This window comes from Bombina bombina, chromosome 6 (genome assembly GCF_027579735.1).
Source record: "Bombina bombina isolate aBomBom1 chromosome 6, aBomBom1.pri, whole genome shotgun sequence".
Classification (NCBI taxonomy): Eukaryota; Metazoa; Chordata; class Amphibia; order Anura; family Bombinatoridae; genus Bombina; species Bombina bombina.
This window is the reverse complement of record NC_069504.1, coordinates 640,400,170-640,424,281: the sequence shown is the minus strand read 5'-3', so window position 1 is coordinate 640,424,281 and position 24,112 is coordinate 640,400,170. Positions and strand designations below refer to the sequence as shown.

General features: G+C 37.5%; 1 protein-coding gene across 1 annotated transcript in view; it reads left to right on the top strand.

The window, feature by feature from the left end:
- TICRR (TOPBP1 interacting checkpoint and replication regulator) overlaps window positions 1–24,112 on the top strand; it is a 132,068-nt gene that overhangs the window by 7,724 nt on the left and 100,232 nt on the right. Inside the window, 7 exon segments of the mRNA XM_053717667.1 lie at window positions 7,228–7,357; window positions 8,155–8,291; window positions 9,231–9,434; window positions 13,014–13,165; window positions 13,267–13,361; window positions 13,445–13,538; window positions 14,545–14,624. Coding sequence (XP_053573642.1) covers window positions 7,228–7,357; window positions 8,155–8,291; window positions 9,231–9,434; window positions 13,014–13,165; window positions 13,267–13,361; window positions 13,445–13,538; window positions 14,545–14,624 — 892 coding nt within the window.

Here is a 24,112-nt window from a genome sequence, read left to right as displayed (position 1 = left end):
TCTAGGGCAGTAGCAAAATTGGAGGAAAACCATGCAAATCAAATAATAAAAGTACATTGCAAAAGTAAAAAAAAAAAATAACTTTGCAATGTACTTATTTAATTTGCCCTATTTTTCCTCCAATTTTTTTTTTTTTTTTTTTCACTGCCCCAGAAATGCTGAAATGCATTGCCAGATATGCATGAGCCCCTGCAGTGATGCAGCAATCACTGTGTAGAATGTTGCATGCCATCAATTTCTAGGGCAGTGAAAAAAAACACAGGAAAAATTGGGCGGAACAAAGTTAAAATCAAACAATGAAAATATAATGCAAAGTTTTGTTTTTTTAAAACACATGATTGTAAATGTTTTTTTTTTATTATTATTATTTTAAACAAACAAACTTTGCATTGTATTTTCATTTTGATTTTCACTATGTTCCTCCAATTTTCCAGTTTTTTTTTTTTTTTTCACTGCCCTAGGAATTCTGGAATGCAACATTCTACACAGTGATTGCTGCATCACTGCAGGGTGCTCATGCATATATGTCAATGTATTCCAGCATTTCTGGGGCAGTGGAAAAAACACAGAAAAATTGGAGGAACAATAGTGCAAATCAAATAATGAAAGTACATTGCAAAAACACACAATGATTAATGTGTTTTTTTTGTTTTAAACAAACTTTGCAATGTACTTTCATTATTTGATTTGCCAAATTTTACTGTGTTTTCCCCCTAATTGCCCTAGAAATGCTGGAATGTATTGGCAGATATACATGAGCTCCTGCAGTGATGCAGCAATCACTGTGTAGAATGTTGCATTCCATCATTTTGGTAGCGAAAAAACACAGGAAAAATTGGAGGACAATAAGGCAAATCAAATTATGAAAATGCAATGCAAAGTGTGCAAAAACAGGGCTTATACCAACATCTTACTGCCCATGATATTTGTGTGTAAGAATGGTGTAAGGTCAGGTATTTGAATTAGGGTGGCAGCTCTGACATTTTGTGTACAGGTGACATTGTTGTCAACATATCACAGCTTCTATATAACTCTGGGGTTTGTCCAGCCCTGTTAACGGTGTGTTGTTGTAAATCGGAGTAATGATACATTGCCTGTGCCATTACATTGCCTGTACTATACCTCCTTAACTTTTCAAGTGGTCTAAATGAGACATCTGTACTACTGACGTTGCTTTATTTGCTGTTTGCACAGTCAGATGGCATCCCCTGCAACAAGCATTCTCAGTTGTAACATTATTACACGCTTGATTCACACAAATGTGTTTCCTTTCTCTCAAAAATTAAATAAATGCAAAGCATAGTGGCAAAGAAGGGCAGTTGAAAAGTATGGTCAGCTTTACATACAGATCAATTCTTTATTTATGGGGGTTTTGTTTGTTTTTACTTGTCAGCTGCACTAACCATACTCCTGCTATGGGTGGATCTACAGGTGTATGATGATACAGGGAAGTGGTTAACGCTCTTCTAATTGAGATCATAGACATGGTCTTGCACCAGTACTTGGAACCAGCATGAGGAGGGCTGGGGGAGTTTTGGGTGGAGAGGATGAGACAGTGGGGATAAGTTTACACAATATGAGAACATCCTCAGGTTATTTTACTGTGGCTATAACCTGTGAAGTGACAGATGGACTTACTGGGTGAGTCTCTGCAAAGACTTCCTTTCACGTCTCTATGGATTAACCTTTATGATTAATGCTGATTTGGATCTTTTTTGTTACTGCCATTTCCTGGAGAGCACACAGTGCATGTAGATGCTGCTATCTGAATCCTTTAAGGACAGCTTAGACATTCTGTTAATGTTGCTTTACATTGGAGAAGCAAGACACATTTTTAGATACTACCTCACAAGATGGATGGCCAGACAGAGAGGAACCTGTACTTAAGATTCAAGAGGAACCTGCCTGTCATTTCGGCAAAGCTGACTGGCGAGTTGTAAGCAACAGTTAATAAGACATGTCATGACAAGTCTGTGATGGTAGCAGGGGCTCTTACTGCTAATTGTGTTCTCACGCTGACTCAATATCCCATGCTCGCTCCGGTTCAGCAAAAGCAGACTTCTCGCTTGCGTCTTACCTCCAAATAAACGCCATGCGCAGTAACCCGGCCTCCAGCGCTGCCTTCTTAAATTACATTGGACGCCTACAGAAATGACGTGTGCATGCGTAGTAGCACCCCCTGCACCAATTAAATTGCAATGCGCACCGCTAGCCACAACAGGAAGTAAAATTAGGCAGCTGGAGGAGGACCGACGGCAGTTTGGCGGTGATAAAAGGGACAACGGGGACTGATAAGGGGGATACAATTATGGCGCCGGACACAATTTTGAAGGCGCCCAGGTGCCTGGGATAATCGAGCTCTCGTTAATACTAATATTTATTTAAAGCAGGCTTGGATAAAGGACATTGTAGAGAATTTGCATATACAGGTACACATCCCCAAAAGTAAAAAAAAAATCCATAATCCAGATTTTTTTTTTTTTTTTTTTACAAAATAAAATTATTAAAAACTGCATTTTTTTCTACACAACTAAGTCACAAACTTCTCTGCCTAAATCTTTGTTTTGTTTTTTTGTGTTATAAAAATGCAAATGCTCATTCTATCATTTTTCTTTAGAACAACTGTTACCTTTCTTATTAGAGCGGTTATCTTTCTGATGTTACTCTGTATACAAAAGTAATTAATACAATTGATACAAAACTACATTTAGGTTGCATATATATTATAACAAAAATCAGTTTCTCAACTGCATTCCTAAAGTACCCCTAACAGGCCAGATTTTCATTATATCTGACCTACAGCATGGGGGAAAATGTTCAGCTGATCAGTAACCATGGTTTCTAACATGCTCTCACCCATCACTTCATTTAATCTGTGATTTAGTTAAAGGGATGGTCTAGTCAAAATTTAAACTTTCATGATTGTTAGAGTATGCAATTTTAAGCAACTTTTTAACTTACTCCTGTTTTCAATTTTTATTCGTTTTTTTGGTATCTTTATTTGAAAGAGCAAGAATGTAAGCTTAGGAGCCAGCTCATTTTTTGGTTCAGCATTTGAGTAACGCTTGCTGATTGGTGACTACACAGCCTTTGTAATTTTCCTTAAAGTGAAAGTTAATCCTAGTGTTTCACAAACGCTAGGATTGACTATTGAAACAAAGGGGACTTTCATTCATGAAGTATAAAATACTTCATGTAGAAAGCTCCTTTATTTGTCTTAACCGATAGGCAATTTGAGCTACTAACAAAGCCCACGGCTAAAAAAAAAATTTCGTAAGAGGTGACGTTTTTACCTCTTAGCCAATAGCAGTGCGGCAAATCCGGCTCCCATGGGCACCAAGCCGGATTTAACGTACTGCTATTGGCTAAGAGGTGAAAACGTCAACTCTTAGGAAATTGTTAGTAGCTCAAATTGCCTATTGGTTGAGACAAATAAAGGAGCTTTGTACATGAAGTATTTTATACTTCATAAATGAAAGTCCCCTTTTATTTGTTTCAATAGTCAATCCTAGCGTTTGTGAAACGCTAGCATTAACTTTCACTTTAAGTAAATACAAAACACAGAAACGAACCACACTTTCAGACTGGACGGGGTACAAATTTCAAGTCGCTGTGAACCCTGCACCCCTGAATACCGTTTCAAATGAAATATACTAAAAGGTGTACTTTCTACAATGTAAATTTAATACATTGCAACTGGTTTGAGTGATGGGGAACACATAAAGTTAAAACTTTTTACTGTGTTGTAGCTGCATTTTCTCATCACCAGGCATTTAAAGGGTATATTTCTGTGCAGTATTGAGTTCTCATGCAACTATAGACAACACGAGGACCTGGCAATTTAAAGGGTGCATTGATCCTGTACAGCAAAAGTGAGCAGGGCAGTATTGCGCTAATCCCAGGCACAGGGCACAATTTTTAAGGTGTCATGGGCGACCAGGATAATTGTGCATTGTGTGATATGGAATGGAATTTTTGTTTTTTAGAAGTCCCGAATAAGTATTTTCAGAACTTTTGTTTATATGTACTGACTACAGTGGCAGTGATTTTAAAATTCTGTGTAACTGTTCAGGTATGAATTTGCCATTTACTCTACTACACTATTTTTGAGCATTCAGGGTCTGCCAAGGTATTTGTTACAATGCAATGTCCCACACAAGCCTATTAAACATATAAGGTCATTCTTCAAAGGAACACTAAACACTTTGTTAAATTATGGTTTTGAATGCACTTTGCATTATTTAACTCACAGAAATGTGGAGATTTATTCAAAATACTTCACAAGCTTAGGGCTGCTAGAAATCTGCCCCTGATGACTTTAGTAGAGGTGATACTGCAAAACAATACATAATTTTCTAACAGAATGATAGTAACATGTCTAGATTGTCTTCTCCATATTAGGCAAGCTGTAGAGGGGGGTTTGTCACTGAATAACAACCACAGAAAATAATGTTTTAATGTGTTAATAAGTTTTCTCACACAGTAATGTTAATTTTAAGACTACAGAAATATTGTTATGGCAAGGTGTTTTATTTATGACCTTGAACTAATTTTTATCCTCAAACTTCTAATTTTCTTGATTATTGTATTGTTTGCATAACATTTTGTTCACTCACCTATTCAGTTTGGCTTGTGTGTGTTTATATAAAGTGGTTAAAGGGACGCTCAATCAAAATTAAACTTTCATTATTCAGATAGAGCAGGCCATTTTAAACAACTTTCCAATTTACTTCCATTAACTAAAGTGCACAGTCTTTTTATATTTAAACTTTTTGAGTCACCAGCTCCTACTGAGCATGTGCAAGAATAAGTGTGTTTGCATTTGTGAATGGCTGATGGCTGTCACATGGTACTTGTATGCATTTGTGATTGATTTAAAATTGTCAGAAAAAAAATCTACTACTCATTTGAAGTTCAGACTAAGTGCTATTGCATTGTCTTGTTATCTTGCATTTGTTGATTATGCAAATCTACTGTGTTGACTGGTCCTTTAAGATTACCACACATTGTACTGTGAGGTGGTCTATTTTGGCACAGATTTCTTCAAAGCCACCATGCTGTTTCACACCATAAATGTGCAGCTAATAGAGTAAAGGGACAGCTGAGCATACATAAGCAGTAACAGATTAACTAAAGCTATGTATAGTACACTGTCCATTTTTAAATCCATTTATTACATCTGGTTTATAAATCAGGATGTGCCCCTCCCTAGCCACCAACATAATTATTGCAGCTGTCTTGATTCATCACTAAACATTTATTTGGTCTTTATCCTTAAAGGGACAGTATACTGTAAAATAGTTTTTCCCTTAATGTGTTTACAATTTCTTTTTTTACCAACTGCAGAGAAAAAATATATGAAAATTAGCTTTTTAAGGTTTATTTCTGTATATTAAAGCTCTGATTTTGTGTTTTGAAGCCACAGCCTAATAAAATAGGTTGAGCTTGTAGGTATAATCAGATCTCATTACTGTATCACATTGTATACATATACCTGCTTCTTTATCTTATATCTGTCCTTAAAACAATCACCAATACTTTGAGAGAACAATGGAAAATCAACATTTTATTACCTTATCTCTGCTTTATCACACTGGGAGTGTAATTTCTTCTGCTGGCTGTGTTTACAAAGTTTATTTATAGCTTGGACCTGCGGCCACAAACTTTCAGAATAGGTGGGGATACCACATGCTAAATCATCTATTTCAAATGCCAATATAAGGGTAAAGGAAATACTTGTAAACAATTTAATACACTCCAGCAGGTAAAGTGGATCATTTTCTTTCGTAATTCAGAGAGCATGAAATTTTAAGCAACTTTCTAATTTACTCCTATTATCAAATTTTCTTAATTCTCTTGGTATCTTTATTTGAAATGCAAGAATGTAAGTTTTAGATGCCGGACAATTTTTGGTGAACAACCTGGGTTGTTGTTGTTGTTGATTGGTGGATAAATTCACCCACCAATTAAAAAGTGCTGTCCAGAGAGCTGAACCAAAACAAAGCTTAGAGATGCCTTCTTCAAATAAAGATAGCAAGAGAATGATGAAACATTGATTATAGGAGTAAATTGGAAAGTTGCTTAAAATTGCATGCTCTCTGATTAATTAAATAAAAAAATTGGGTTCAGTGTCCCTTTAAATATAATTTTCTAACCTTTTCATTGAAGGTTGAAATCTTTATATTTGTGTGTATATATATATATATATATATTAATGATACAAAATATTAAAATCAAGGGGTAAACATGACGTTTTGATAAACTGGCATCTTTATCAAATGTCCCAAAGATGAGCAAGATGGTTCCTAAGAGGTCACATCAGCTATGTGATGTTCCAATGTAAGCTTGATGCCGTCTTTTTTTATTATATATATATATATATATATATATATATTCTCTATCACTCACTATACCAAAAGGGGCACTTTCTACTCTAGCAATAAACGCCAATGTCTTCTGTATATTGAAATCTATGTTCATGCAACTTAAGATATAATACTAGTATTCATATGTCAACAACATTGATCCTATGTAAAGTGGACTTGCGTTTGGTTATTCATAAAAAATATTTACTTTTATTTTTCTGTACATTTTTTCAAATTGCTAAGGGGACACTAAAGTAGAAGTTAAATTTATATGATTTAGATAAAGCATGCAGTTTTAAGATACTTTCCATTTTATTTCCATTATCAAATTCTGCAGTCTTTTTGCATGCACACTTTTTAAAGCACCAAATACTTGGGAGCATGTGCAAGAGTTTAGTGTATCCATATGATTCTGTGATTGGCTGATTGCTGCATGTGATGCATGGGGCAGGAATATGAAATACATTTTTAAATTTGTCAAAAAAAAGTTACTGCTCATTTTAGAATTCTGAAAGTGCTATTGCATTCTTTTTTTGCTATGAACTTATTTATGCAATTTTACTGTATTATCCTTTTAGTGCTTGTACTGTATTTCTTAGCTTGGGGATCATTTAATCATCCATGCAGGCCATTTTTTGGTAGACAAAATCCATTGACCAATCTGCTGCTGATTTTCTCCCAACTGTTTAAACAGCAAACATCTTTATGCCTGGGTGACTAGCAGGGACTGCATTTAAATTGGCAGTTCTTTACTAATGGGTCAAAGATCTCTGATCAAAAAGGGGAAAAGTTATTATTGTTCCAAACATAATGCAGATTGATTAATGCATATATTTTTTCTTCTTCTCCTCCTCTTATAAAGATCCTCCAGTACCAGATTGGGTTAAGCAAGAATTAACACAAAGCAGTCCGTGGACTTCCTCATTTGTTGAGAAATGGTATCCCTTTTCTGGAACTTCAGGGGCTAGCAGTAACCTTATGGAATCCTTTCGGTAAATAAGTTATACCATGCTTATGTACTGTGTGGTTTTTTTTTTTTTAAAGTGTTTAAAGGGACAGTATACTTTTAAAATAGTTTTTCCCTTAATGTGTTTACAATTGCTTTCTTTACCAACTGCAGAGTAAAAAAATTATGAAAAATAACTTTTTAAGGCTTATTTATGTATATTAAAGCTCTGATTTTGTGTTTTGAAGCCACAACCTAATAAAATGGGTTGAGCTTGTAAGTATAATCTGATCTTATTACTGTATCACATTGTGCACATATACCTGCTTCTTTATCTTATATCTGTCCTTAAAACAATCACCAGTACTTTGAGAGAACAATGGAAAATCAACATTTTATGACCTTATCTCTGCTATATCCGACTGGGAGTGTAATTTCTTCTGCTGGCTGTGTTTACAAAGCTTATCTATAGCTGGTACGCACGGCCACAAACTTTCAGAATAGGTGGGGATACCACATGCTAAATCAACAATTTCAAATGCCAATATAAGGGTAAAGGAGCTACTTGTAAATAATTTAATACACTAAAGTGGTAAAGTGGATCATTGGGAACAAATTAAAGGGGAGACATTTTTTGAGTAAACTGTCCCTTTAAGTGAAACTCTGATGTATATTACCAGGCAAAATACACTGTAAACGTTTTATTTGTAATTTTTATTGGCAAAAATGTATATTTATTTTTTGTAAGTTAATAATATCTACGATCCCAGGTCTTCTCTAGGTGTGATCATATACACTAAAATATTGAGAGATACTCATTTCACATTTATTTTTTAATTGCAGATTGATAAATGCTGCTTCTTTTGATCAAGATGAACATTCAAAGTCTGATCAGGAGTTAACAAATTATTTGTCTGAATTATATCAGAAAAAAAACAATGAAGAGTTTGGAATAGCACAAGGAGAAAACCAAAAGAAACGTAAGTTGTTACTCTTCCTTAAAGTGATAGGAAAGTCAAAGTTAAACTTGCACGATTCCAATAGAGCATATCATTTTGAGACACTTTTAAATTCACTTCTATTTTTAAATGTGCTTTGTTCTTTTGGTATCCCTTGTTAAAAAAAGAATATGCACATGCTATAATTGGTGCCTCTACACATTTGTCTTTTGTGATTGGCTGACTAGAAGTGTTCATCTTGCTGCCAGTAGTGCAATGCTGTTCCTTCAGCAAAGGATATCAAGAGAACAAAGCAAAATTGTATGTTCTATCCAAATCATAAAAGTAAGAAAATGTTGGTTTCCAGTCCCTTTAAACGGTCATTTATATAAAAAAATGAAGCATTATGTTTCATTATTTAAATTATAACATTGTTGCACTATACATTTTATTTACTTTGTTGCCTTTTGCTGTAGAATATATATATATGAAAGATGTGCTTGTTTCACTCTCCTTTTAAGGAGGCATGTGTTAAAGGGCTATTATAGTAAAAAAATAATAAATTACATGCTCTACTCCGTTAGAGTATTGTCTGATTAACCCCCCCCCCCCCCCCACAAAGCAGTTTAAAACACAGTAGAAATACTGCTCAAAACTCACAGAGCACTACTGGTCCCAAGCAGAAAACACAACTCGTGTGGAACGAGCTGCTGATTAGATCAACTGCGCTTTCTGCTTGGGACCAGCAGTGCTCTGCAAGTCCTGAGCGGTATTTCTACTGTGTGATTAACCCCGTTGTGAGGGTTAAACAGTAGTTTAGGAGTTTATTACTGTATGTATGTTTTACCTTTTAGATTATCAGTAGGAAGGAATGTCTCTGTTTAAATACTTGTTTAATAAATGAATAAACTTAGCTGATTCATCATTGTACACCTTGCTAAAAATGTTTCTTTTCTCCCCCCCCCCCCTTTTATTTATAAGGTGGTCTCCACTGTACTCCAGTGAGACGAAAGATGAAAACAATGTCTCGTTCTCTGCAAATGTTGAATGCTGCAAGGCTGAATGTAAAGGCTCAGAAAATACAACCAGACAATGTCCAACAAGCACTTAATGAGAAGAATGTGCAGATGAAGAGAAGGTCGTCTGAGAGACCAGAGGAGAAGGGAAAAGCACTGAAAGCTTCTGGTAGAACTGAACATTTGTTATCAATTTACCTTTTTAAAATGAATGATACATTTGCATCTAGGATGAGATGGTTCTGCCTTTATTTTTTAAAAATGATTGTAGTCTCTTCTTTCTTATAAAAGGAGGCTTTCTGAAATGTATTGCAGGCATAATTTTTTTTTTGATCGCTTTGGGAAGTTGAATGTTAGAATTACACAGCTGATAATTTTGTATTAATTTTCATTATAACTGTAAATGTAAAATATTTTTGGCTTAAAGTGATGGTAAACGCTCCCCTTTATAAAATCAGATCTGGAATGTAAGCGCTATTTTAGATGAAGTTTAATTCATTAGCTGTAATGAAGATGCAGTATAACTTAGTTATTAATATAGATATGAAATTCAAATACCCCACGTTACACCACCCACTTCAAAAGTCAATTTTCCTGTCAGCTAAATGATTGAATTACTCTCCAATCAATGCTCTAGCTACAACAAAAGTGCCATATGGGGAGAGCGCTGATTGGACAACAATTCAATCTGTTAGCTCACAGAAAAGTTTACTTTTGAAGTGGGTGGAGGAGCATGCAGTATTTGAATTTCATATCTATATTAATAACTAAGTTATACTGCATCTTCATTACAGCTAATGAATTAAACTTCATCTAAAATAGCGCTTACATTCCAGATCTGATTTTATAAAGGGCAGAGTCTACCATCACTTTAAGTTATACTGATTATATATATATATATATATATAATGTGTGTGTTTTAAAACCACAGATGCACTCTAGCCATTGTTTAGAAAGTAGATATTTAAACCCCTTGAGTGCAGTTGACGATCATGTACCGCCTGAGGGAGCTTTCAGAGCTAATTGTGACCACCCACACACTGGTTTGCTACAAAGTGGCCATGTTGCCGGGTTTGCCAGTGACATCACCAGGATGTAGAAACCCAGAGGCTGTTTCAGAGCTTAAAGGGACATGATACCCAAATGTTTTCTTTCATGATTCAGACAGGGCATGTGATTGTTCCAGTTTACTTCTATTATCAAATTTGCTTCATTTTGAGTATCCTTTTTGAAGGAGCAGCAAAGCACTACTGTGAACACACCTGGTGAACCAATGAAAAGGCATTTATGGGCAGCCACCTATTGTCAGTTAGCTCCCAGTAATGCCTTGCTGCTGCTGTGCCTACCTTGGTATGCTTTTAAACTAAGGATACTAAGAGAATGGAGCAAATTTGATAATAGAAGTAAATTGTGAAGTTAAGAATTACATGCTGTCTGAATCATGAAAGCATTATTTTAGGTTTCATGTCCCTTTAAGGGATGGGGGCTGTTTAAACCCCTTGATCTCAGCTCTCTTAAAGGGACTTAAAGCCCAGACATGAAGCCCAAATTATTTTCTTTCATGTTTCAGAGAGAGCAAGCCTTTTTAAACAACTTTCAGATTGACTTCTATTATCTAATTTGTTTTGTACTCTTGGTATCTTTTGGTGAAAAGAATACCTGGGTATGTTCAGGAGCTGCTGATTGGTGGCTGCACATAAATGCCTCTTGTTTTTGGCTTACCCATGTGCATTGATTTCTTTAACAAACAATACTAAAAATGAAGCTTATTAGATAATAGAAGTAAATTGGAAAGTTGTTTTAAAAGGTATTCTATATCTGAATCATGAAAAAAAATGCATTTTGTGTCCCTTTAAACCCTAGAAACCAAATTTGTGAAATTGGATCCTTTTAGGTTCCAAATGCAGAAGTAAGCTCTTTTCGGAGCCGGGTTGATTCTGGTGCAAGATCACCACAAGTCTACTAGAAACCCTTAAGACTTAAAGGGACAGTATACTGTAAAATAGTTTTTCCCTTAATGTGTTTACAATTGCTTTTTTTACCAACTGCAGAGTAAAAAATGTATGAAAATTAGCTTTTTAAAGTTTATTTCTGTATATTAAAGCTCTGATTTTGTGTTTTGAAGCCACAGCCTAATAAAATAGGTTGAGCTTGTAGGTATAATCAGATCTCATTACTGTATCACATTGTGTACATATACCTGCTTCTTTATCTTATATCTGTCCTTAAAACAATCACCAATACTTTGAGAGAACAATGGAAAATAAACATTTTATTACCTTATCTCTGCTATATTGCACTGGGAGTGTAATTTCTTCTGCTGGCTGTGTTTACAAAACTTATCTATAGCTGGTACGCGCGGCCACAAACTTTCAGAATAGGTGGGGATGCCACATGCTAAATTAACAATTTCAAATGCCAATATAAGGGTAAAGGAGCTACTTGTAAACAATTTAATACACTCCAGCAGGTAAAGTGGATCATTGGGAACAAATTAAAGGGGAGAAAATTTTTGAGTAAACTGTCCCTTTAATGTTTAAAATACAATCACCTGCCGTTTCAAATGGTAAAGCTTAATACAGTTTTTATAGAACTGTACCCAAACATCTTAATTTTTAAGGATAACCCTTTCTTTTTACTGTACATTTTAGAAAGGGGAAAGAAAACACACATGCACACACAATTGGTTACAACTTGTTTATTACATTTGTAATACAAATATACATTTTGTTCTGCACAACATATACATAAAGTAATAGTATAGTTTGAATCTGCTGGGGAAAAAATATTGTTACTTTCTCGCTAAAAAAAACGACCAACAGTAGGGCATAAATGTTGAAAAGCTTCTAAAAACTCCTTAATTGCTCAGTACAGGGGTAAAATAAGTCAATATGACATAACCCCCCTTGAGATTGTGATATGAAATTCAATATGCATAGTAAAACAATGTTGCTATATATATTCTCTTTTTCTTTTTTTTTCTTTTTTTTTTGTCACTTTTTTTCCTGTACATTTAACTCTGAAAATGCTGGATTTTCCATGTGAGAATTGGAAATGCACACTGCATTCTTTGAAATCCTAACCCTGTTACATGAATGGCCCTAATTGTTCCCAGCAAAGTCGATAAGATAACATAATGTAAAAAAAAGTTTTACTTGCAGGCAGTGCCACGCTTTGTTTAATACAGTAACATGTCTTGATTAGTTCCTCCAGGTAGAGAGAAGCGGTAGTGGGGAGCTGAGTCACTGAATATTAGTTTCAGAAAACTTGATGTTAAAGGGACATTCCAGTCGCAATTGTAATGCACACCCTTTGTATTTCAGTTCAATGTACTTTTTTTTTTTTTTTTTTTTTTTTTTTTTTTTTCACAGCTCTCTTGTTAATCTGTTGTAATTACAAAACTTTTATGTTGTCTTACAAGATTTTGTGTCCCTTTTTAATATCTGCACATAATTTGTCCTCCTATTTGCATAAGCAATGGAGTTTTTTTATTTTTAAAATCACTGTAAAATACTTTACAATAATTTTATCAGGATACTACAGAGATCGCTAAATTTTTAAAATTACTTATAGTTTTCAGCTTAGGATCATTTTTAGCATTTGGTCTGCCTTTTTGTACTGTACCTATATTGTATGGCATTAATATGACCATGTAGGATTCCCCCCCCCCCGAGTGCTGCACATTCAGATTCCTCACACATTCTAATATTTTATTGCTCACATAGTGAAACATGTTTTTGTTTTACAGGTTTTAAAACTGAAGAAGAGTTGGTTTCCTTTTTAAATACCGATTATGAAAAGACTGTATCACTAGAGGATAATGTATTGCTTTCATACATTAGAAATGCTGTAGCCATCATTAAACAATACTTCAAATCAAATGGCAGCAAGCAAATTGAGGTATACCAGTACATCCTCCATGATTAGTTTTGCTGAAGTGCAATCTAAGTGTATAACATAAATTGTTAGGTGTAGCTAATAATGTCATTTTCTGTCCACAGGTTGACGCTGCAGAAAAAATGAAAGTACTTTTGAAGACCAGCAAGTCTCTAAGACAACAGTATGGAAATCATGATAAAGAATTGAAAATCAGGGAGTATGTAACCGGCTTTATTGTTTATATTCAAGTATATTTTAAGAAGTGCTGTAATTGATCACTGTTTAAACTTGTTGATGTAGGTGTCAAATGCAAGTGCTTCTAAGGCTGGAGATGTGTGTGCAGTGTCAGTCTATACAGGCAAACGCTGATGAACTGGAACAAACAGTGGAAGAGGCAAGTACCAAGCCAGCAGTTCTATATTTAATAAACAAATTTAACAAAATGTATAATACAAAATCTATTACACAAATGCACCTTAATACAGTGCTTGACAAAGGTGCCTAAATGTTTTGCCCTCTCGTGCACACGCTGCAGGAAGAATGTTGTAGGCTACACCATGCTTAAAGGGATGGTAAACTCCCCCCTTTAAAAAAACAGAGCCGGGATGTTAGAGTAATTTTAGATGGAGTTTAATTTATCACTGCTATAGCTTACTTTTTAATATAGATATGATATGAAAATTCCAAGCACTCCGCCAAGTCAATTTAAAGGGTTGAACTGTTATCCAAACAGCCCTCTCCCCTTTGGGTGCCTTCTGTTTTTTATCTAGAGTGCTAATTGGACAACAATTCAAACTGTTAACACACAGAAAAATGTAATTTTGAAGGTGGGGAGGGGGGCGGGATTTGAATTTCAAATCTATATTAAAAAGTAAGTTATAGAGCAACTTCATTACATCTGATGAATTAAACTCCATGTAAAATATCATCACTTTAAGAATCACCAGTAACTATAACCATTCAAGCTAGAGCAGCTTTGCAGACACCTCTGCAGCCTCCTTGGTACTCTCCCAGCCTCTTGTCAGATACTAGGGCTGGCTTTTTCTATTATCCACCTGCTGTTCTTCGGCCATGGCTTGTAAATCTCTAGAGAATAAGCGTCTGTGAGTGATTGTCTGAATTATCCACCTGGGGCACAGACTTATGAGAGGCTGGGGATAGAAGCTCCAGATACTGCTATGGTTCAAGAATGTGAGGGACCCCAAAATCTTGGTGCTGGGCTCAATTATTGGGGCACCTGGGAAAATAAAGCGCTGCCTTAAAATATTCTTTATAAAATTTACTTATGGTTAAACTTTACAGCTTCATAGTAAGAACTCATTTTAATAAAATTCTTTGTTTTTGAGCATATCTGGTAACGTTAAATGACCATTTAATATTTTTTTTTTTTTTCTCTCCAGATCACAGATATGCTACGTATTATCTCTCTAACAGAGGATCCATCATTCCTAGCAAAATTCTTGAAAACTGTTCTTGTTGAGTATGTATATTTTAAAAACTACTTCTGATTTTTAATTAAAAAACAAACAAAATATACTTAAAGGGACACTGAACCCAAAATTTTTCTTTTGTAATTCAGAAAGAACATGCAATTTTAAGCGACTTTCTAATTTACTCCTATTATCAATTTTTCTTCGTTCTCTTGCTATCTTTATTTGAAAAAGAAGGCATCTAAGCTTTTTTTGGTTTCAGTACTCTGGACAGCACTTTTTTTATTGGTGGATGAATTTATCCACCAATCAGCAAAGACAACCCAGGTTGTTCACAAAAAATGGTCCGGCATCTAAACTTACATTCTTGCATTTCAAATAAAGATACCAAGAGAATGAAGAAAATTTGATAATAAGAGTAAATTAGAAAGTTGCTTAAAATGTCATGCTCAATCTGAATCACAAAAGAAAAATTTTGGTTACAGTGTCCCTTTAATTTACGTTTTATTGTAAAAAGACTTTGAAATAAAATGCATATCATTGCAAAAACTTTTCTCTTGTAAGGTGTATCCAGTCCACGGGTTCATCCTTTACTTGTGGGATATTCTCCTTCCTAACAGGAAGTGGCAAAGAGAGCACACAGCAGAGCTGTCCATATAGCTCCCCCTCTAGCTCCACCCCCCCCAGTCATTCTCTTTGCCGGCTCTAAGCAATAGGGTCCCTCTCGGAAGGGTAAAGTGAATGTTGTGTTAGATTTGTAGTTTTTGTTCTACAAGTAAAAGTTTGTTATTTTAAATGGTACCAGTGTGTACTATTTACTCTCCAGCAGAAAAGAGATGAAGATTTCTGCAGAGAGGAAGATGATTTTAGCATGTTGTAACTAAAATCCACTGCTGTTCCCACACAGGACTGAGGAGTACAAGAAAACTTCAGTTGGGGGGAACGGTTTGCAGGTTAGTTCAGTCATAAGGTATGTTCAGTCATTTATTTCTAGACAAGACTGTGATAATGCTAGAAAAGGACTGATAAGTTCCCCATGAGGGAAGGGTAAGCTTTATTCATTGACTAAGTATGGAATTACAAGCTTACATAACAGGGCTAATTTATGCTGGTTGACACTATTTTATGGCAAACGGTTTTTACTTATAAAGATCGTTTTTTGAGACACTTTGAAGGTCCCTTTGGGTTTCTTTCAGGGGTTGTTACCCACATGGCTAATATTATAACTCTTAGGAGTGTTTCTTTAGGCCTCACAGCACCGGAGTAAGGTGGGAGGGGCCTAATTTAGCGCCTCATATGCGCAGTTAGATTGACTAGATCTTCAGGCTGTGTTCACATGGAGGCTCCTGCTACAGTTTGAGGACCCATAAGAAGCTTTTTCCCCATAAATCTGACTCCTAAGGGAAGGTAGGGCCACAGCAGAGCTGTGGCAAGGTGCTAAATTTGTTTTAACCGGTCTGTTAGCTTACTATTGATCCGGTTTGGGCATTAAGGGGTTAATCTATTTATTTTTTTTTGCTAGTTGTGCAATCTTACCAATGCTTTAGGTACATACTGTGAAAATTTCAGAAAGTTTGGTGCATTTTTCACTGTTTTGGAAAATTGTGTGCCTTTTCTTCTGTTATGTGTGATCAGTCCACGGGTCATCATTACTTCTGGGATATAACTCCTCCCCAACAGGAAATGCAAGAGGATTCACCCAGCAGAGCTGCATATAGCTCCTCCCCTCTACGTCAGTCCCAGTCATTCTCTTGCACCCAACGACTAGATAGGATGTGTGAGAGGACTATGGCACTTTTGCTTCTTCGGAGGCTATTTTTGGGAGAAAGGTTCTTCAGGCAGTGGTTCCTTCTGTATAATGAGCCTGCCTATCCCTCCCGTCATCCGTGTACTTTTGCTTTGGTATTGGTATCCCAGAAGTAATGATGACCCGTGGACTGATCACACATAACAGAAGAAAACATAATTTATGCTTACCTGATAAATTCCTTTCTTCTGTTGTGTGATCAGTCCACGGCCCGCCCTGTTTTTAAGGCAGGTAAATATTTTTTAAATTATACTCCAGTCACCACTTCACCCTTGGTTACTCCTTTCTCGTTGTTTCTTGGTCGAATGACTGGGACTGACGTAGAGGGGAGGAGCTATATGCAGCTCTGCTGGGTGAATCCTCTTGCATTTCCTGTTGGGGAGGAGTTATATCCCAGAAGTAATGATGACCCGTGGACTGATCACACAACAGAAGAAAGGAATTTATCAGGTAAGCATAAATTATGTTTTTTACTTCTTAAAGGCACAGTAACGTTTTTTTTTTGCAAAGTGTGTTTTTGCTTGATTAATGTGATTTCTAAGCCTGTTTGTCTTACTACTAGTCTGTTAAACATGTCTGACACCAAGAAAATCCTTGTTCAATGTGTTTAGAAGCCATGGTGGAACCCCCTCTCAAAATGTGTCCCACTTGTACTGATATGTCTATACACTTTAAAGACCATATTGTTGCACTTAAAAATGTGGCCCAAGATAATTCTCAGACAGAAGGTAATGAGGTTAGCCCGTTGACCTCTCCCCAAGTGTCACAACCAGTTACGCCCGCTCAAGCGACGCCTAGCACCTCTAGCGCGTCTTTTACCTTACAAGATTTGGCGGCAGTTATGGATAATACCCTCTCAGTATTTTTATCTAAGCTGCCCGTGTTACCTGCAAAGCATGATAGCTCTGTTTTAAGAACAGATTATGAGCATTCTGACGCTTTAGTATCCGATATACACTTGCAACGCTCTGAAATGGGGGCGAGGGATGTGCTGTCTGAGGGAGAAATTTCCGATTCGGGAAAGGTTGCTCCTCAGACAGACTCAGATACGTTGGCTTTTAAATTTAAACTAGAACACCTCCGCTTATTACTCAGGGAGGTATTAGTTACTCTGGATGACTGTGACCCTTTGGTGGTTCCAGAGAAATTGTGTAAAATGGACAAGTACCTAGAAGTTCCTGTTTACACTGTGTTCCCGGTCCCTAAGAGGATTGCAGATATAGTTACTAGGGAGTGGGATAGACCAGGTATTCCGTTTGTTCCCCCTCCTGTTATTAAGAAAATGTTCCCCATATCTGACACCACGCTGGACTCGTGGCAGACGGTCCCTACGGTGGAGGGGGCTGTTTCTTCACTTGCTAAACGCACAACCATACCAATTGAGGACAGTTGTGCTTTTAAAGACCCTATGGATAAAAAATTAGAGGGTTTACTTAAGAAAATGTTTGTTGTTCAAGGTTTTCTTCTCCAACCTATAGCGTGCATTGTTCTTGTAACTACTGCAGCTGCTTTCTGGTTCGAGGCGCTGGAAGATGCGCTCCAGACGGAGACCTCATATGAGGACATTATGTACAGAATTAAGGCTCTTAAGCTGGCTAATTCTTTTATAACAGATGCCGCTTTCCAACTAGCTAAGTTAGCGGCAAAGAATTCAGGTTTCGCCATTCTGGTGCGCAGGGCGCTATGGCTCAAGTCCTGGTCGGCTGATGTGTCGTCAAAATCCAAACTACTGAACATTTCTTTCAAAGGAAAGACCCTTTTCGGGCATGAATTGAAAGAGATTATCTCAGAAATCACTGGGGGAAAAGGCCATGCTCTCCCTCAGGACAAGTCCTTTAAGACAAAGAACAAACAAAATAATTTTCGTTCCTTTCGAAATTTCAGGAGCGGTCTCGCTTCATCCTCCCCTGCTGCAAAGCAAGAGGGTAACACTTCACAACCCAGGGCAGCCTGGAAACCTTACCAGGGCTGGAACAAGGGTAAACAGGCCAAGAAGCCTGCATCTGCCTCCAAGACAGCATGAAGGGGTAGCAGACTCTCTCTCTTTGCTCAGGCCTGGGCAAGAGACATACACGATCCTTGGGCCTTAGAGATTGTATCCCAGGGATATCTTCTAGAATTCAAGGAATTCCCTCCAAGGGGAAGGTTCCACATTTCTCGTCTGTCTACAGACCAGACAAAGAAAGAGGCGTTCTTACGCTGCGTAGAAGACCTACATACAATGGGAGTGATCCACCCAGTTCCAATTGTGGAACAAGGGCTGGGTTTTTACTCAAACCTGTTTGTGGTTCCCAAAAAAGAAGGAACTTTCAGACCAATCCTGGATCTCAAAATTCTAAACAAGTTCCTCAGAGTCCCATCATTCAAGATGGAGACCATTCGGACAATCTTACCAATGATCCAGGAGGGTCAATATATGACTACCGTGGATCTAAAGGATGTGTATCTGCACATTCCTATCCACAAAGATCATCACCAGTTTCTCAGGTTCGCCTTTCTGGACAAGCATTATCAGTTCGTGGCTCTTCCTTTCGGGTTGGCCACTGCTCCCAGAATTTTCACAAAGGTGCTAGGGTCCCTTCTGGCGGTTCTAAGACCGCGGGGCATAGCAGTGGCGCCTTACCTAGACGACATCTTAATTCAGGCGTCGACTTTCCAAAGAGCCAAGTCTCGCACGGAAATTGTATTTTGCCTTTCTGAGGTCTCTCACGGGTGGAAGGTGAACATCAAAAAGAGTTCTCTCTCCCCCCTCACAAGAGTTCCATTCCTAGGAACCCTAATAGACTCGGTAGAAATGAGAATATTTTTGACTGAGGTCAGAAAGTTAAAACTCTTAACTACTTGCCAAGCTCTTCATTCCATTCCTCGGCCGTCTGTAGCTCAGTGCATGGAGACAATCGGACTAATGGTAGCGGCAATGGACATAGTCCCTTTTGCACGGATACACCTCAGACCACTGCAATTATGCATGCTAAAACAGTGGAATGGGGATTATGCAGATTTGTCTCCTCAAATACAGTTGGACCAGGGGACCATAGATTCTCTTCTCTGGTGGTTGTCTCAGGATCACCTGTCTCAGGGAATGTGTTTCCACAGACCAGAGTTGATCATCGTAACGACCGACGCCAGTCTGTTAGGCTGGGGTGCTGTCTGGGACTCCCTGAAAGCTCAGGGCTTATGGTCTCGGGAAGAAGCTCTTCTCCCGATAAACATTCTGGAACTGAGGGCGATATTCAACGCTCTTCAGGCATGGCCTCAGCTAGCTGCGGCCAAATTCATCAGATTTCAGTCGGTCAACATCACGACTGTAGCTTACATCAACCATCAAGGGGGAACAAGAAGTCCCCTAGCAATGATGGAAGTAACCAAAATAATCAGGTGGGCGGAGGATCACTCTTGCCACCTCTCAGCAATTCACATCCCAGGAGTAGACAACTGGGAAGCGGATTTTCTAAGTCGTCACTTTTCATCCGGGTGAGTGGGAACTCCACCCGGAGGTATTTGCCCAGCTGACTCAGCTATGGGGCACTCCAGAATTGGATCTGATGGCGTCACGTCAGAATGCCAAACTTCCTCTTTACGGGTCCAGGTCCCGGGATCCCCAGGCGGTGTTGATAGATGCTCTAGCAACGTCTTGGTCCTTCAATCTGGCCTATGTGTTTCCACCGTTTCCTCTCCTTCCTCATCTGGTTGCCAGAATCAAGCAGGAGAGGGCGTCAGTGATTCTAATAGCACCTGCGTGGCCACGCATGACTTGGTATGCAGGCCTAGTGGACATGTCATCCGTTCCACCATGGACTCTGCCAATGAGGCAGGACCTTCTAATTCAAGGTCCTTTCAAACATCCAAATCTAATTTCTCTGCGTCTGACTGCTTGGAGATTGAACGCCTAATTCTATCTAAGCGTGGTTTCTCTGAGTCGGTTATCGATACCCTGATTCAGGCTAGAAAGCCTGTCACCAGGAAAATCTACCATAAGATTTGGCGAAAATATCTTTGTTGGTGCGAATCCAAGGGTTACTCATGGAGTAAGATTAGGATTCCCAGGATATTGTCTTTTCTCCAAGAAGGATTGGAGAAAGGATTATCGGCTTGTTCCTTAAAAGGACAGATATCTGCTTTGTCTATTCTTTTACACAAACGTCTGGCAGAGGTACCAGACGTTCAAGCGTTTAGTCAGGCTTCAGTCGGAATCAAGCCTTTTATAGACCTGTGGCTCCGCCATGGAGTCTGAATTTAGTTCTTTCAGTTCTGCAAGGGGTTCCGTTTGAACTTTTACATTCCATAGATATTAAACTTTTATCCTGGAAAGTTTTGTTTTTAGTAGCTATCTCTTCTGCTCGAAGAGTTTAAGAGTTATCTGCCTTACAGTGTGACTCACCTTACTTGGTGTTCCACGCAGATAAGGTAGTTTTGCGTACCAAACCCGGTTTTCTTCCTAAGGTTGTGTCTAATAAGAATATTAACCAGGAAATTGTTGTTCCTTCTGTGTCCTAATCCTTCGTCGAAGAAGGAACTTCTGTTACACAATCTTGATGTGGTTTGTGCTTTAAAGTTCTATTTACAAGCAACTAAGGATTTCAGACAAGCAAACTTCTTTGTTTTTTTATCTATTCTGGTAAGAGGAGAGGTCAGAAGGCGACCGCTACCTCTCTTTCCTTTCTTTCCTTTTGGCTGAAAAGCATCATCCGTTTGGCCTATGAGACTGCTGGCCAGCAGCCTCCTGAAACAATTACTGCTCATTCTACCAGAGCAGTGGCTTCAGCATGGGCTTTTAAAAATGAGGCTTCTGTTGAACAGATTTGTAAGGCAGCGACTTGGTCTTCGCTGCATACTTTTTATAAATTTTACAAATTCGATACTTTTGCTTCTTCGTAGGCTGTTTTTGGGAGGTTTTACAAGCAGTGGTGCCTTCCGTTTAAGGTACCTGTCTTGTTCCCTCCCTTCATCCGTGTCCTAAAGATCTGGTATTGGTATCCCACAAGTAAAGGATGAACCCGTGGACTGGATTCACCTTACAAGAGAAAACAGAATTTATGCTTACCTGATAAATTACTTTCTCTTGTGGTGTATCCAGTCCACGGCCCGCCCTGGCTATTAAGTCAGGTAGATTTTTTTGTTTAAACTACAGTCACCACTGCACCCTATGGTTTCTCCTTTTTCTTCCTAACTTTCGGTCGAATGACTGGGGGGTGGAGCTAGAGGGGGGAGCTATATGGACAGCTCTGCTGTGTGCTCTCTTTGCCACTTCCTGTTAGGAAGGAGAATATCCCACAAGTAAAGGATGAACCCGTGGACTGGATACACCACAAGAGAAAGTAATTTATCAGGTAAGCATAAATTCAGTTTTTATCTGACATCCATAAAGGCATGTAATATATCCAAAGAGCATGTCGAATCATGATTTATAGATTCATTGAAAATCTGTTTCAGCGTTATGGCAAGTTAGAAAAATCTGCTGATATTAAAAAAAAAAAATGTATAAAGAGAAGTTGAAATGCCACTTATAAGAAAATGTTCACATTTCCATCATCAGTTGACCCCAAATCCCAGCTATTTGATTTTCTGGTAGAATGATGTGGGTTGAGTTTACACTTTAAAAGCAACTTTATAGGATATTTTTGCTTCATGTCTCCCAACAAGTTTAAAGGGTTAGAAATCTTTACTATCGGAACATAGTACAAAATACATAAAAACTTAAGTCAATGTGTTAGATTATAAAGTACGGTTTCTTACCTTGAAACTAAGCTTTTATGTGTTCAAAAAATATATTTAATTTACCCCTGTAAACGGCTGTAACACCCACCCACAAATGGAGGCTGGAGTTTCAGATAATCTATGACAGCCCTTCATCCAATTACACTGCAGCAGTGATGTTGTAATTTGAATATTTAAATAAGTGACAGTGCTCAGTCTCGGCAAGCGCACTGCAACTTGTGGGCACTCACATGCGCAATACACTGTGAAGCGTGCAGCTGAAGCAGTAGGAGATCATTAACATATGCGCATGCGTTGCTAGAAGTGTCTGAAAATGCGCATGCGTGACACCATATTTGTTCTACCTAGGCAGAACTCCGCAATTCGGCTGCATAATGATAAAAAAAAGGGTTTGGCAGCATATTGTGTTTTCTTTTGCAAATTGCTTGTAAATGATAAAAAGGGCTAATAGGTGTCATTTGCTGATTGCAATAACAGAAAATTATGTTTTGAAAAATGCCAAAATATTTTTTGTTTACTATCCCTTTAAAGAACTGTAGTAACAAAATAGCACTAAGCAGTGGCTTATACTTAATAGAATACATTGCAATATGTATTATGAATAATTTTGAAATGATTTTAACTTTATATTGTTTGTTGCCTCAGTGTCCTTTAGGTCCTGTCCCAGCTCCTCAAGTAGGCCTCAACAGGAAGGCAAAGTTATTGTGTTTCTTTTGAAGCGTTGCTAGGAAACACCATAAAATTGCTCCAGTCATTTTTTTGCCCATATTCAGCATGAGTTATGCTGCCAAAATCATTTGACCTTAAAGGGACAGTATACCCTCATTTTCATATAACTGCATGTAATAGACACTACTATAAAGAATAAGATGCACAGATACTGATCTAAAAATCCAGTATAAAACTGTTTAAAAACTTAATTGAAAGCTCTGTTTAGCTCTATTGAAAAGGTAGCTGGAAAGCCCACTGCAAGTGGGAAATAAGACCCCCCCCTCCCCCTTCTTTTGCATATGAAAAGACCCTTTACACAAACAGGAGCAAGCTGGAGTAGGTAGCTGACGGTATTCTCATAAAACTTTGGGGCCTGGTTAGGAGTCTAAAAATCAAATCAAAGAAAAGTTATTTAAAAATAAGCAAAACTATACATTTAAAAAAAACCTTTATGGGCTATATAAATAGATCATCTACAAAACATTTATGCAAAGAAAAAAATGAGTGTATAATGTCCCTTTAAAGTTTTTGCAATGTCTGCTTCCTTGTTTAACTGTGGGTAGGGACTAGACTGAGAATTTCTTTGTACTCATTTTGCAAGAAAACAAAGAAGTGTTTTTTTTTTTTTTTTTTTAACACAATTTTTTTTTCTTTTTATGTTTTTATTAATCTAAAGTCATTGTTTTTACTGAAGTACTTTGTTTTTTGTATTCTTTTTTTAAAGGGACTGTCAATTTTTATTGTTTAAAAAGATAGATAATCCCTTTATTACCCAATCCCCGGTTTTGCATAACCAAATGAAAGCAATGCTCTACTGGGAACTAGCTGACCATTTTAAACAACTTTCTCTTTCACTTCCATTATCTAAACGTGCACATTCTTGTTTTATATGCACACTTTTTGATGCCCCAGCTCCCACTGAGCATGTGCACAATTCACAGAATATACATATATGCATTTTGTTTGGTTGAAAGCCGTCACGCGATGCAGTGGGAAGGAAAATAAAACATTGAAATGTCAGAAAAATCGTGTGAAATTTAAAATGATTTTACATGGTCTATTATGCATTTGACAATTAGGCTATTGTTTGGTGGTCTTTCGATATTTTTTAAGATGTGATGGTCCCTATCCAATTATATTTCAAAAGCAGAATTTTTTAAGACATCTTTCTTTCCTATGACATGGAGAGTCCACTACGTCATTCCAATTACTAGTGAGATATTCAACTCCTGGCCAGCAGGAGGGGACAAAGAGCACTCCAGCAAAGCTGTTAAGTGTAACTTCCCTTACCCATAATCCCCA